This window comes from Ictalurus punctatus, chromosome 20 (genome assembly GCF_001660625.3).
Source record: "Ictalurus punctatus breed USDA103 chromosome 20, Coco_2.0, whole genome shotgun sequence".
Taxonomy (NCBI): Eukaryota; Metazoa; Chordata; class Actinopteri; order Siluriformes; family Ictaluridae; genus Ictalurus; species Ictalurus punctatus.
In genome coordinates, this window is record NC_030435.2 from 17,695,921 (window position 1) to 17,711,995 (window position 16,075).

The window sequence follows — 16,075 nt, forward strand, 5'->3', positions numbered from 1 at the left end:
TCACTATCAACTGTTACATACTATCACACCTGAGATGCATCCACGGCCATATTTCTTCAATCCTAGTGGTTTTATCTTGGCAAATTTTTAAATCTATGAACGGATACTTGGAAAACATGTTTTTATTAAGGTTATTATTTATTATATTTTAAAAAGTATCAATTCTTCCTTTTTCATGCTTCATTTGAAGTACTACAAACACATAATCCAGCGTCAGTGCATTACATTACATATGCCGTTATTAAAGTGTGTCTGAACAGAAAGCATGTCAGATACTGGCTCTGACGCCGATCAAATGTGTGCTGAGTCTGATCTGAGGTTATAAATTTCATTGCAGGCCCATGATGACCCCTGTGAGCCGTAGCTGCCACAGCTAGTCAGATGCTGCACGATGGCCAAGCCGGGGACCGACAGAGATGGAGCCATGGTGGAAAAGATGACCGGGAAGAAGGTGACACAACCACTAATGTTACTTTTATTGTTATTACACCTGGTTTGGTTTTTTTTTTGCTAAAGTTAGTTTCACACAGCAATATACAGGTGCATCTCAAAACATTAGAATATTGTGGAAAAGTTCTTTTTTTAAATAATTTAGTTAAAAAAGTGGAGCTTTCATGTATTCTAGATTCATTACACATAAAGTGAAATATTTCAAGCCTTTTATTTTGTTTTAAATTTTGATGATTATGGCTTACAGCTCATGGAAATCAAAAATCCAATATCTCAAAATATTAGAATAAAGAATACAGAAATGCCACAGTGTCGCATTCCTAGTGACAAGCCACTCCTGAACCAGAGATAACGTCAGAAAGTTACCTGGGCTAAGGATAAAAAGAACCGGATCTTTGCTCAGTGGTCCAAAGTCTTCTTTTCAGATGAAAGTAAATTTTGGATTTGATTTGGAAATCAAGGTCCTAGAGTCTGGAGGAAGAGTGGAGAGGAACAGAATCCAAGCTGCTTGAATTCCAGCGTGAAGTTTCCACAGTCAGTGATGATTTGGGGGGCCATGTCATCTGCTGGTGAGGAAAGGTTCAGTGATTTTGAGAACCTTGAGCCATGTGTGGCATTTATTGCCAACCATTTCATGGAGATAGACATTGATCACATTTCAAAGCAGATGGCTGAACTGTTCAATGTCAATGCTGTAGAGATGGAGATGGAGGTTATTAATCTCCAAAATCATATCCAGCTGAAATCTCAGCAACATTCACAACATTTCTGGAGTCTGGTAGACCCAGAAAACTACAAGAACATTCACCAAGCTGCCTCAAAGCATCTGCTTTATTTAGATCTACATACTTTTGTGAAGCAGCGTTTTCTCATATGAATGTGATCAAATCTAAATTTAGAACAAGACTGACAGATGAACATTTAAATGATTGCATAAGAGTGAACATAAGTGCATACACACCAACAGCATATACCTCCCTAGTGTAATCAATGCAGTGTCCGTCAGCTCATTCACTGTAAATAAGTGTGAATGCATTTCATGTCAAACTTGTGACTCATCATGCACTTTTCTCATTTACCATGCACTCTCATTCATGTAGTATACATTTCAGTTCAGAATGCAGGCCAACATTTGAAATGCTACTGCTGTTTATATTCCAGTTAATTTAGTTTGGACTTTCATTAATGTATATACGTAAACAACTGTATAGTTGTGTGTAGACAACTATAACAAAGTGTGCTGTTTTCCATAAAGAACTGTATTCTCTGATTCTGTTTTCTTCTCTGACTCCTTCAGGTGTATATCAGTTTGTTAATTTGAGAGTTACGATACATTATGTGAAAGATTGTAAGTATTGTATGACATGAGTAGCTCTCACTTTCTTAAATTTTTTTTTTTTTTTTTTTAAATAGCTCTTAAATAAAAAAAGGTTGGAGACCCCTGTATTAGAGCCAAAGAGGTGAATGTGAAAATGAAAATTTATCACAGTAATACAAGCACTCAGGCTCATTTATGTCATTTTTCTGCATATCAATATAAACGTCATTTAACTCGGACTGGGTTTGCTCAAGAATATGTGTGACGTGATCGAATTTAGACGTATTTGTGGTGTCGAATTCAGAATAGAATCACTGTTGTGTTGTTTTTCTTCTTCTGTGTAGAGTAAAGATAAAATCTCCCCATTTACCAAAACGCCGAAGCTGGATCGGAGTGAGATAATGGGGAAGCCGAAGTCTTCCATGAAACGCAAGCTCTCCTTCAGTGTCAGTCCGCCCTGTAACGAGAAACGGGACTCAGACACAGGTCAGTTTCATTCTGGTAGAAAATTCCAGTAGCTTTCATGCGCTTCTACACTGCCTCTTGTGGTTAGTTCTGGAAACGGTTAAACATGCAGAGTGTACCGCTGTGCCTTTTCCCCTCTGGAGTTATATAACAGTTGAGCCAATGTCTTTGAATGTGGAAGACAAGGAAATGTTATTCATATGTGTTGGCTGGGAGAGCGACTGGAAATAGCTGTTTTGACTGAGAATTGTATTTCCTGTAAGAATATGGGATTTTAGTGTCTCTACTTCTTTGTACTGAAAGGAGAAGCGAAGAAAACAATATTTCTTGCAGCTCATTATGTCGAAGTTGTGGATGTGGTTGTTAAGCTGTGGGGTTTTACTTTATTCCATCAAGGGAATATGGATATGTACAAGAACTTATGCTTGTTATCCTAATAGGAAGTGAATCCCTTTTGCAATATGTAGGGGGGAAATGAGACAAAATAACCCTTAGAATAGCTAACAACAATATTCTTATGCCATTTTGGTTTTGCTGTATGCCCTGCTACATATTAGAAAACTTTAAAAAAACAAAAACAAAAAAAAAACAAGAAAAATAAACAACAACAAAATGAGGCTTTTAAGCCATCACATGGAATTCATGATGCCTGGAATTCAAATTGCTTTTTGGTAATCATCTCTTCATGCAGATGAAGATGGTCCTGATAAGAAGAGGGTAAAAAAGGAGTCTGGGGGTAAGAAGTCCACCCCTGTGAATATTTTGTTCGGTTACCCACTGTCTGAACGCTTGCAAATGGCCCTGGTGATGCAGATGACAGCAAGAGACAACAGTCCAGGTAATTGCAGATAGAGGAAGAGAGAGAGTGATAAATATAGAGATTGATAAATAGATAGATAGATGGAGATATGTATGTATGTATGTATGTATATATATATATATATATATATATATATATATATATATATATATATATATATATATATAGAGAGAGAGAGAGAGAGAGAGAGAGAGAGAGAGAGAGAGAGAGAGAGAGAGAGTGAGAGAGAGAATATATACATACATTACGGGTAAAACGTTTGGAGGCACTTGACTGCAATGTTTCTCATGATCTTATAAAAAATGTGTATGATTTAATTGTTTGAAATCGGTGTTGTAGACAAAAATATACGTTGTGCCAACGTATTATTTTCTTCAATTATAAAACTAACATTTTATTTACAAAATAATATTTTTTAAAATGGTTGACTTGGAGTGTAATATTCAGAAAAGCAGCCAATAAGTGTCAAGCGTAGGTGCGAACTCCTTTAATACTGTTTAAAAAGCATCTCAGGGAGATTGAAATCGGCTGAGAAAACGCCAAGAATACATTTCTGGAAATTCTCTGCAAAATGGGTGTCTACATTGACGATTCTAAAATGTGAAATTATTTTGATTTATATTGGACTTTTTATCACAAAATAATTCCCATAGTTCCATTTGTGTTACTCCAGAGTTTTTATGACTTTATTATTATTATTCTAAAATGTTGAGAAAAAATAAAGAATGAGTGTTTCTAAACTTTTGACCGGTAGTGTATATATATATACACGGACAGTACTGTACATATATACACACAGTACTGTACATATACATACACACAGTACTGTACATATATACACACAGTACTGTACATATATATACGCACAGAATAGTGTGCAAAAGTCACATGCAAACATGCCTTAAAAAATAATTGAATTAAATGTTTCTATATTTTTTAAACATACTATAAAAATCAGTAAACAGTAATCAATAAAACAGTAAATATTTGTTGTGATGACCCATTGCTTAAAAAACAGTAGTCTCCCATACTATTATTGCAGTTTTATAAGGAAATGAGATGTAGCTTTTATTGAGCATCTTGCAGAAGCAGTCACAGTTATTCTGGAGACTTTGACTGTCACACTTGTTTCTTATTTTTGCAGAAAAACCCTGCAGCCTTCATTATGTTTTTTTGTCTGAAAAGTGTCTCTTACATAATATGCTACTTTCTTTACTGACATACAAACATTTTCCTGTAACATTTAATTTTGTGCTGGAAAACTAATGTTTAGGAATCTGAAATGTTTTTTTGTACTGACTTGATAATGTAGAAGACATATGAAATAAAAATGTATAACTATAGGTTTGTACTAAAAAACAAGTGTGCCTAAGACTTTTGCACAGTACTGTGTATATTGTGTAAAATCTAGTGGAAAGGCTTTCCAGAAGAGTGGAGGTTATTATTACAACAACAAAGGGTGTTGGGGCTAAATCTGGAATGGGAAGTTCACAAAGCACATACGGATGTAATGGTCAGGTGTCCATAAACTTTTGGCCATATAGCATGTCTTGCTCAGTTTTGGTCAGTTCGTTATCTGTGGGTTTTGCTATTGCATGCTTATACATAATGATTAATGCAATACATAATGCCACTTTTTTCAATTTAGAAGTTTAATATTTGTTTATTGATTATGTTTGTACTGCATGTTACAGACTCTGAGGACCCTCCGTCAGTCAATCCCTCCAGTGTAGATGAGAACATGGAGTACTCAGACACTGAGAAGGACTCTGATGGCAAATGGACCACAGCAAAGGCCACATCTTCAGTGTCTGGTGTGGATGAGTATGAGTTCAAGGACGAGGAAGAGGAGGAAGACCTGAGCAAGGCCCTAAATGACAGACACATCCTGAGACGAGAAGCGCGTCAGAAAGAGAAGGAGGAAAAGGAGCAAAACCATTACACACTCAAACAGTCCAACAAGAGTGATCAGTCGACGTCATCCTGCAAATTAAAAAAGCCAAAGTCATCCCGAGTCCTCTACAGCAGTTCAGATAGCTCCGAGGATGAAATGGAGGCTCCATCAGAACGAAAGTGTTCACCGACCAGGTCACTCTGCAACGATACTCACAAAACAGAAAGCAGGACAAAAAGAGAAAGCTTAACCCTAACGGCATCCGAAAAAGGTAAAGCGAACAAGAAGAACAACAAGAGCCAAATCAAAAACAAAGAAAATCAAGAGGTTCAAGAGGACAGAAAAGAAAACAGCAAGTCTCTTCTTTTTTCTACAGCGACAGTGTCTGACAACTCTGATAAAAGTGTTCAAGAGGAAAACTCTTTCAAAATGTCCTTCAGCCCAAAGGACGATTCGTCAGTGCACCTTTTTCACTTGTCGGCTGTGAAATCCCCAAAGCTCAATTACAGCCAAACTGACAAGCAGATGACTCCATTAAAACAGGAAAATGATAAGACTTTTGTCTCCATTGGAGATGGATCCTGCAATATGGATAGTGTCAATTATAACCACTACACAGATTCAGACTACACAGAAGGTTCCAGCAGTAAGAGCTGTATGCACAAGGACAAAAGCAAACATCACTATAAGGAACACAGCTTGGAAGGAGATGACCGAAGCTCCAGCCCTTTTAAAGATGCCAGTTTAAGCAACAGTATGGATGACTCTAAAGGAGCCTTCAGGAAGGCTGACAAAGATGGTAAGGTTGTCAAGCAGCATAAGCTAAAACACAAGGAGAAGGACAAGTGTAGGAAAGACTACGAGTCTGAGAGGAATCGGCATCGCCAGAAAGAACTACGGAAAGATGGACATAGGAACGTGAAGTTTGACCGAGAATTTTGGAAGGAGAATTTCTTCAAAAGTGACGAGAATGAAGAACTTAAAGGGAAATGTGAGACACCAGGCAGTTGCTCTCCTCAGAAGTCCCTTGACTCATCACCAATTAAAGAAGAAAAGGCCACTTTAAAAGACAAACACTCGATCTGCAACAGCATTAAGGAGAGAAAACAAAAAGACGAGCGAAAGAAACACAAACTCATAAAAAAAGAGAAGAAAGAGGTGGCATATAAAGATGCTCAAGGAGGAAAGGACTGGAAAGGGGCTGAAAATGATGACTGGACAGAAAGTCTTAACTTGTTACGGAAGCCTGAAGACTCTCTTCCAAGTCCTTGTGTTAAAGAGGAGGTAGAAGACAGGCCTCTCACTGGAAACTTGGTAGATCACAATCAGCTAGAGACCACAGAGAAGAGCTCTAGAGATAGAAATGATAAACGGCTACCCACAAAGGACCGAGAATCTGAAAAAGAGCGGCACAAGGAAAAGGACAAGGATAAAGAGAGGTCACAGCAGAGTAGGGACAGCAAACTCGGTAAAGCAAGGCCTGTTGAGTCAGAGTTGGACAGGTCCAAATCCAAAGCCTCCTCTGCACAAAAGGAAACCCATCCCAATGTGAAAAGATTGGGTAATGATGACCTCATGCAGACCAGCTTTGAACAAATGCTTAGCCTGATGGATCAGGAGATTGAGCAGTGGCGTAAGAAACACTTGGAAAAGATCAAGCAAAAAGCGAGGGAAAGGCTGAAACAACGACCAGGAGCCGACTCTGGGAAGCAGAAGAACAAAGATAAAGCAAGAATTTCCACTTCCAGTGAACCAAACAAAGAACTCTTGTGCTCGAAATGCTCATAAACCCCAGAGGTTTTCAGTCATGAGAAAAATTTTTACAGAAAATTTTAAAATTTTATACATACTGATTGTGCATTTGTAAATACCCATGTAATTATTATTTTTAACTTGTAAAAAAAAAAGAAAAAAAAAAGAAGAAAATACCAGAAAGGAAGTTAACAGCATTGATGTGTCTTCTCGTTAGAAAAAGGAAACATACTTTTACACTTTTAATGAGAACACAACAAAACATATTTTTTACAAGACGCCTTTTGAACGATGGTTCTTAAAATATGTCTATTTTAATATTTACTTGTTACAGGATAATGTACACAATTGTAATATATACCTGAATAAATTTGATTGGTTGTGAACTTTTTTAATGTCGTGTCCATCTTCTTATAAACACTTCATACCATAGAGCATCACTATCAACTGTTACATACTATCACACCTGAGATGCATCCACGGCCATATTTCTTCAATCCTAGTCGTTTTATCTTGGCAAATTTTTAAATCTATGAACGGATACTTGGAAAACATGTTTTTATTAAGGTTATTATTTATTATATTTTAAAAAGTATATTTTTTATATGATATATTATTATATAATATATTATATTATATATAATATATTATATATTATATATTATATTATATTATTATATATTATATTTTTTTACTCTTGGCTGAGGAGGAGAAAATTGTCATAATTAAGGTATTAAACATTCTGGTTTGCTTTTATAGGAAAATGATCTACGATGGGGTGGTGTGCTACAGCTGAGGCGAATCAAGCATTAAAAGGCACATTTCCTGGGTGTACCCTGCCTTGTGCCTGATGCTCCCTGGGACAGGGTCCAGGTTCCCCGTGACCCTGTAGGATAGGATGTATAGAATACCTCCTCACCTCTCCAGGGCCCTGAGTTCAATCCTGAGCTTGGGTTGTGCCACCTTTAGCAACAATAACTGCAACCAAACACTTCTGATTAATGGAGATCAGTCTTTCACTTACTTCTAGGACTTGGACTTATTCCTATGCTTTGGATCATTGTCTTGCTGTGCTTGAGCTTCATCTTACAGACTGAAGACCGAGAATCCTAATTCTCTTTTAGGATTTTCTGGTAGAGAGCAGAATTCATGTTTCCTTCAATTATTGCAAGTTGCCCAGACCCTGAAGCAGCAAAACATCCCCACACCATCACACTGCCACCAACATGCATGACCGTAGGTATGATGTTCTTGTATGATGTTTTGGCAAAATATGGAGATAATGGCTCTCACTGTGGTTCTTTGGAGTCCCTGAGCCTTTGAAATAGCTTTGTAACCCTTCCCAGACTGATGTATTTCAATCACCTTCTTCCTCATCATTTCTGGAATTTCTTTCAGCTTTGTCATAGTGTGTTACTGGGTAAAACCTTTTAACCAACTTCATGCTGCTGAAAAAGTTCTATTTAAGTGTTGATTTGATTGAACAGGGTTTGCAGTAATCAGGCCTGGTTGTGTCTAGTCCAGCTGAACCCCATTATGAATGCAGCTTCATAGACGGGGAATTAGTAACTGTGGGGGCAAATACATTTTCACACAGGCATAACATTTTTGCTTCAATAAATAGCAATCACTTAAAAACTGTATTTTGTGTTTACTCAGTTTGCCTTTTGTTTTCATGTCTGAAACTATTTAGTATGAAATATACAAAAAAACATTTTGACAGCACACATAAATAAACTCTTAAACTCAGTGATCTGTAAAGCTCAGTGTGCATATTTTGTGCATCCTGAGATGCTTTTATGTTCAACACGGTTGTAAAGAGTGATGATTTGAGTTACTATATCCTTCCTGGCAGCTCAAAGCAATCTGGCCATTTTCCTCTGACCTCTCTTATTAGCAAGTTGTTTCCACCCACAAAACCGTCGATCACTCAGTGTATTTTTTTTTTCAGCACCATTCTATGTAAAGAGACTGCAGTGTGTAGAAAATCCCAGGACATCAGCCGTTTCTGAAATCCTCAAACCAGCCCATCTGGTACCAACAACCATGCCACAATCAAAGTCACAGATCATAATTTTTCCACATTCTGATGTTTGATGTGAACATTAACCGATGCTCTGGACCTGCATCTGCATGACTGTATGTATTTTTCAGCTGCCACATGATTGAATGCTTTCATAACTGCATTAATAAGCGGCGTATAGGTGTTCCTATTAAAGTGGACAGGACATCATTGACTGGGAACTACGTGAACCAACTGGAGCATAATGCATCTGAGCAAGCATCAACTGAAAAGTTTTGTTTCTGCAAGTCCGTAGGAAGTAGATTTATTTTTTTCCCTGGTTATTGGACGAGTTAAGTGAAGTGATGCAGCGTTTACTGTAGATTAATGAATAAATGAATGAAGAGCGAATATATGAAAACATGCATTTAATCATTCAAAAAAAAGGTTAATCCCAGCAAACATAAACGCGCTTTCGACGAAGTCAAGCGAATCCCCTCCGTTGAAATGAAAGCTACAGTTAGTCGAAAAGAGGCTTTATCATGACGAAAAAAATCATCGACGTCGAATATACGTAGAAAAGAAGCTTGAACAATGTTAACATTCTTGAAACGGTATATTACTTTGAAATTATGTGAAGAAAACTGATTAATGAAGTTACTGCTGTGTAATTTCAAAGAAATATATCTAGATGTGATTGTTCATTGTTCACTAAGATTTATTTTTATTTCATTTTTTGATAGAGTATTCTCCAATTTACGGGAATACGAAATCTCTTGCATACGAAACGGCACATACGAAACCAAACATACAAAGCTAAGCACGCTCATGCGCAGATATTGTCCCTAAACAATGTTGGATTTCATTGAGGCTATATCTTGAACTGGTATGTTTGTGTTATATATGAATGGACTGTTAAGTAGATTATACTCTAGGCATTTCTATGACGTGTAAAAATGTTTATTTTATATACCCGAAAATTTTTTTTACCTGAAGTCGCAATCCCTTCGTTGCTAATATGTGGTCAAAATCGCGTTTAATAAATACGAAAGTTGATCTGATAGTGGTTGATATAGCGCTTGAATGTGAGCGATAAAAGAGACACAGAGATCATGCCTGAAACTTATCACTAAGTGTCAGAAAAATTCAGATCAATACCTCAAGAAATAATAATAATAATAATAATAATAATAATAATAATAATAATAATAATATCATATTTAAAAAATCGTATAGAAACCAGCATCAGATTTAGGTATTAACTTTAATAATAAAGATAAATATGTGAAGTGATACGTGAGGAGCTGAAAGAGAGTTGCCCCTCCCCCGCAGGGAAAACAACTGAACATCTTTTCCTGCTGGAGTTCATTCTCTCTCACACAGCTACATCTGAGTGGAGCAGCAGCAGTTCATAGCTGGACACCAACTCAAGGCAAGTAATGTTTTTTCTCCATATCTTTACACATAGTTATAAATCTGTTATGTAGTTTAATTAAATTAAATCGTTAAACAGTGTTTCAGCTATACAGTTTAAAGAAAAGACAGCTAACTAACGGTTAGCCCTAAGATTAAATCTACTGAAAATTATTTAAGCTGTGATGTAGAGTTGATACTTCTTTTGAGTAAAATCTAACATGTTAAAGTTAAAGGCTCAAGGTTTACTTCTTCCTGTGGACCTTTTTGGTTTTATTTTTACACACATTTCCCCACAAAAATGTTAGCTTTCTAGCTAACTTGCTACTGAACAAATTAGTTTAGTTTAGCACAGCATGAATTTTAGCTAACATGAGCTTAAAATGGACATTTCATATTTAAATCACAGCATTTTGTCTGAAGTTGTAAAAAGCTGATTTTTTTTTTTGTATGCTTTTTAAAGTTCTCAGTGAACATATTAACACAGCTTGCTGCTAGCTGAAGTTCAGTCGGTTATTTACACAAGATGGCAGATAGTTACACAAGATGGTCTGTCTTACCTCAGGGACTACGAGCGTGCGCGTTACCGCTGCCGGTTCAGCGAGGCTTTCTAAGAGAAGTGTTTTATGTGACTTGTTAAGAAGTTGTTTGTCATCAGAATGAGCATTTTAACCGTTTAACAGAGAAGGTTTTCTTACCAAAGACATTAAATCAGCTCTTCACTTTATTGCTGTGTGCCTCAGTGTGTTAATTCTAAGGGGTATAATTCAGAAAAACTGTTTTAAATGTGTTTCCAGTACTTCACACATACTAAAGATGTGAGTATCATCAAAAATACCTTGCCATAGTCTTTATGAACTCTTGTTTGAATATTAACCATTGAGACTGAAAGTTTACTGTTTTCTGATATGTATGACTTTTATGAATGTGTTATCTCCTGATCATGCATTTGACTATGATGTGGTTGACCAGCTAAATTTATTTATTTCCATTATTTCCATAAATAGCAATGTAAATAATGTAAAATAATGTAAAAATAACATATACAAAATTTCAGATACCTGTTATGGACATCACAAAACTGACAACTCTGACGGACATACTGTCCTAACAGTATTATGTTGTCAAGTTTCTGGAAGAAGGAGATCCATTTGCCATCGTTCATTAGTCATGGATTAAAGAAGATAAGGAGGTAATGTACTGGATAATGTTAATTTTTGTGGACATTTTATAGTAATTGTCACATGCTGACTATAGTGCATTTTTTTTGTATAGTTACTCAAAGTCATGAGCATATTTTTCAGCAGTCCTATCACATCAGTAACATTCAACTTAGTGGATTATACTACATCCCGTGGCCCGAATAGCAGCCAACACCAAAATGTCTGACGCGACCAGTTCCTCCAAGCCATATATTCGGTGGAACCATTATGAAGTATATGTCCTCTCCCGTTGTAGTAAGTGAAACCGCATAGCATAGGAAATGTATACTAGACTGTTTTCAAATGACTTCAGCAATGAATCCCTGCCACACACACACCAAAAAAACGACAACAAAATAACTTGCTATCACCTCTGGAACCATGACCAATGTAAATCTGCTAATGATTGTCCCAAGGAATTGAGTCCAGATGAAACAGTTTGTCTACCATATTGTTTCTCTTTTCTATTGTCTGAAATAATGGTATTGGTGAGCTTCATGAAATCATCCAGAAATAAAAATGACACCCAGTGACTCTTTCATGTTCTGACTGAAGATTGATACAGTAAAAAGGTAGCCCTTTATGCCAGTACGGTGATGGAATGGTCTACTATTAAAATCATTTCCCAGTATAATAATGAAAGAAGGAATTACAGTCATCATATTTTTAAAATGACTTTCTATGTATTATTGAATCATATGAATAACATTTCTGTATCTTACAGAAGATCTCCAAACTGCGACTAACCGGTTGCAAAACTATAAATGACATGGTGAAGCTGCGCATCTCTTGACTACGGATGTTGATGCACCGTGCCGTAAGAGGATGCTTGCTGAAGCGGATAATGAGGAATCTGATGACTCAGAGGAAAGCAGGAGGGTAATGAAAAGTGCAACAGAATGAAAAATTAAGAAAAAGTCAAGTAACGCCTCAAAAGGGAAGCAGGTGTCATGTCCCCCTTCTCCACCTCCGTTTATCGCTCACCACCAAAAAGAAAACATCTGTGTGGAGACACGGCAGCCAGTCCCCCAATCAACATCATCAAATATGGAAGTTAAGGTGAACATTCACCCTACTCCACAGGATAACCAAACATTCAGTGGCCTAGATGGCAATGGAGTTTCACAGAGATCGACTCGTTCCTGGTGTCCACCCCTGTGCGTTCTGTGTGTGTACTTTGTGCTGTTTTTGTGAATAGTCATAGGTCAGATGCATGACAATTTGTCACATAAATATGTATTCTGTTTTTGATAAATAGTTTGTTCATATTGCAGCTCAATGTTTGTTCATATTGCAGCTCTTACCACGGCCTCTCAAAACTCTCAGGGAGTTAGAAGATCTGAATGTGTCGTAGGTCTGAATTTGGTGTCGCAGGAAGCTGTGTCCCTCGAGCTGACACTATTTTCTTCTAATCTCTATACTTTAAAATGATTCTTTTTTTTTTATCTTTACAACATTTATTATGTTCTATGATGTATAAACATCATTATACAACAACATTAACATATATATAATATCACTGATACTAGTTTAGATAAAACAATCGTAACGTTGTGCTGTCGCTAAGTTTTATTGGTTCTTACAAACATCCACGACTAGTGATGCTAGCTGGCTACAAGCCTCATCGCTAGCCTTGTTTACATTTCACATTTATCTCATTTACCGCTGTTTTTTAAAGCAAATATGTCAGTTGTTTCTCCGCTTTTGAGTGCACCTGGTGCTGCTAGAACTGGGGGATGTGGAGAAACAGATCCGCGAACTACTCGACTTGCAGGCCCAGCTGCTGGAGTGAAGAACCGTGCTGGAAACATCTTGCGCTTCTGCCTACACATCCAGGGTAAGCACGCAGTGTGGTATTGCCACTGAATGCTTAGAGTCAACACTCCGCTACACGCTAGATAGAGTGGCTCCACTCAAAAGAAAATTAATTAGAGAGAAAAAGCTAGCACCCTGGATTAATGATAAAATGCATACCTTAAAACAGACCACTCAACAATTAGAACGTAAATGGCATTAAACCAAATTGGTAATATCTCAAACAGCATGGAAGGAGAGTCTGTTGAACTATAGAAAATCTCTTAGCGATGATAGAAAAGTCTATCTCTCCACCTTAACAGCAGATAACAAAAATAATTCGAAATTTCTATTCAACACAGTAGCAAAATTAATTAGGAATAAAACCACTACAGAAAAAAGCACTCAATCATTACATGGCAGTGAAGAGTTCATGTAATTTTTCATTGGTAAGATTGAAAATATTAGATGTGAAATTCAGGCTATTAAATTAAAACCAGACAGTATTGTAACTAACCCTATAGATGATAATATAGCAATATCAGATCAATGTTTAGAATGTTTTACTCCCCTTAGAGAGACCAAACTAGTTACATTAATCTCTTCAGCGAATTCATCAACTTGCATACTAGATCCTGTACCTACATGTTTATTTAAACAGATTTGTCCTGGAGTAATTGAACCGCTTTTAAAAATAATCAATTCTTCCCTTAGCACTTGCTATGTACCTAAATCACTTAAATTAGCAGTGATTAAACCCCTGCTTAAAAAACCTGACCTTGACCCCTCTCAACTGTCCAGCTATAGACCTATATCAAATCTCCCCTTCATCTCCAAGATCTTAGAAAATGTTGTAGCAAAGCAGTTATGCTTATACTTGCATAGGAATAACATTCATGAAATGTATCAGTCAGGATTTAGACCTCATCAAAGCACAGAGACAGCGTTAGTTAACGTAGTAAACGACCTACTACAGGCCTCTGATCAGGATTTTGTCTCGCTGCTTGTGTTACTTGACCTTAGTGCAGCTTTTGATACTATAGATCATACTATTCTCCTTGATAGATTAGAAAATGTTGTTGGCATTAAGGGAACAGTCCTCTCCTGGCTCAGGTCTTATTTGACTGATCGTTATCAGTTCGTAGATGTAAATGGAGACTTCTCCATGCATCGGAGAGACAGTCCGCTCCATTTTCCAAAGAATCGGGGAGAACAACCTGTGGTGTATGTTTTCGTTGAAAGGGTCCAAAGGTGGGTAGCTGGCTTTGACTGATCAGGATGAAGTGTATCGCCTTTTACACTGTGAGTATAAAGGATAAAAAATGTATATATGATAGTATATGCCTCCTTTTTCAAACTCTTGAAAATAAATTTTTGCCTTCAGAAATTGGACATTTTCTCTGTTATTGCATTCCAAGGCTGAATGTTTTTGTTAATATTTATGTTACAGATATTGCCGAACAAGCCCATGGACGTGAATATACTTTTGCCAGTTGCAGAGAGGCCATCGGCAGCTACGTAAAAAATGCCCCAGCCAGGAAAGGTGGCAAGAAACATAATGTGATTGTTTATGTATGTCTAGAATTTAAATCTACAACTTCTGTGATTCTATTTCTTTTCTCATTCATACAAATGTGCCATTGTGTAACATTGTTGACTGATTCATTAGTTTTTATATCCATTTGAAAAGCAAAAACCTTTCCACTATGCATATAACTGAAAGTGCATACATACTCCAAACCTTTTGTGAATATTGATGATTGATTTGGAGGTTTCAAATTATGAGTGAATTGTGGTTCACTTTCTTGCGTTCTGGAATGTGTAGCTAATATCTGTAGTTTACTGATTCAGAAATTGTTGGTTCAGACTGCATCATATAGTACATGTATATACCAATGAAATGAAATGCCATATATTCAGATATATCCACTGTCTGTTCACAGCAGAGTTACGTGGGATCTCCTACAAGAATTGGGCGTGAGTCCAATTTTGGAATCTCATTCCTCTCCCTCGCGTGACATCCTCCAAACAGTACAATTCTAATGAGCTTGTATATACTGAGAATTCAATTGGGATTTATTTGATGTCTGATTAATAAATTGTTTTCTTTGATTAGTAATACATAGGTATATCTGGTTGTTTTGTGTGTTACAATATTGAATGTCATTTTTCAGCTATTCACTTTGTCTGCATTTACTAAAATTCATGCATGTTTATTAAAAATATTCACGGAGTTTGTTAAACTATATCATTGTTACCTGTCATTCATAAGATTCATCATGGGAATTCCACAAACCAGATTCTAAAATCCACATTATTGAAGCATTGTTTAATTACGGATTTTTTAAAGCATGCGGTATGTTATATGCTTTAATTGTATCTTGCCACCTAATGTAGGAAATTGAGGACTTGTGTACTTTTCTGGAAATGATAGGTACAAGTGATTTCCATTACATGAGAGTAGATGTTAAACTTCCTGCTGATTTTAGAACGGCGAACTTGGCTCTCGCCAAGATAAGCACCAACTAAGACGTACCTTCACAGTAAACTAATGTGATCCATATGTGTCTCCGTCCATTTACGCTTCCTTCCATATAATGTCCTTCTGTCTGGTGTTGATGGCTGAAGTGTAATGCTGGTTCCAGGGATTAAAGGATTACACATATCTGATTAGAAAATATAGCATTGTAATGTATGTAACTTTGTGCATAAATATTTGTGTAGTGTATTTACACCACATTATGAGGTATATACAGCCAATTACAAAATATTATATGCATGTGTATCATTGAGCATATATTTGTATATGAATTATTACAAAATTTGATTAATATCTTGCAATGCTGGAATCAAAAACTGGAACTTCATGTATATGTTGCAGTTATCCTCATGTAGTGTTTGTCCCCCTGGAACATCATTGTCAACTGTCTAAATTTTCTTGTTCCAAATTTTAACTACAATTTTT

The 16,075-nt window shown here is 36.5% G+C and overlaps 1 protein-coding gene and 1 long non-coding RNA gene across 8 annotated transcripts; both read left to right on the forward strand.

The window, feature by feature from the left end:
* The first annotated feature begins 324 nt into the window (after positions 1–324).
* Positions 325–7,052, forward strand: LOC108280561 (ankyrin repeat domain-containing protein 12-like). Its single transcript, XM_017495663.3, has 4 exons — positions 325–451; positions 2,113–2,254; positions 2,925–3,071; positions 4,748–7,052. The coding sequence occupies exons 1-4, from the start codon at positions 392–394 to the stop codon at positions 6,733–6,735; spliced, it is 2,337 nt and encodes a 778-aa protein (XP_017351152.2). The 5' UTR covers positions 325–391; the 3' UTR covers positions 6,736–7,052.
* A 4,117-nt stretch (positions 7,053–11,169) lies between these two features.
* LOC108280562 (uncharacterized) lies at positions 11,170–15,231 on the forward strand. 7 transcript variants are annotated; one of them, XR_006984277.2, is made up of 6 exons: positions 11,170–11,306; positions 12,041–12,375; positions 12,995–13,153; positions 14,353–14,412; positions 14,561–14,682; positions 15,054–15,231. It is a non-coding gene; the product is annotated as an uncharacterized LOC108280562 (long non-coding RNA). The 7 variants fall into 7 exon arrangements; XR_001815796.2 differs by adding an exon at positions 11,419–11,571 and having other exon boundaries at positions 11,176–11,306; positions 12,041–13,153; XR_001815794.2 differs by having other exon boundaries at positions 12,041–13,153.
* The last annotated feature ends 844 nt before the right edge of the window (positions 15,232–16,075 follow it).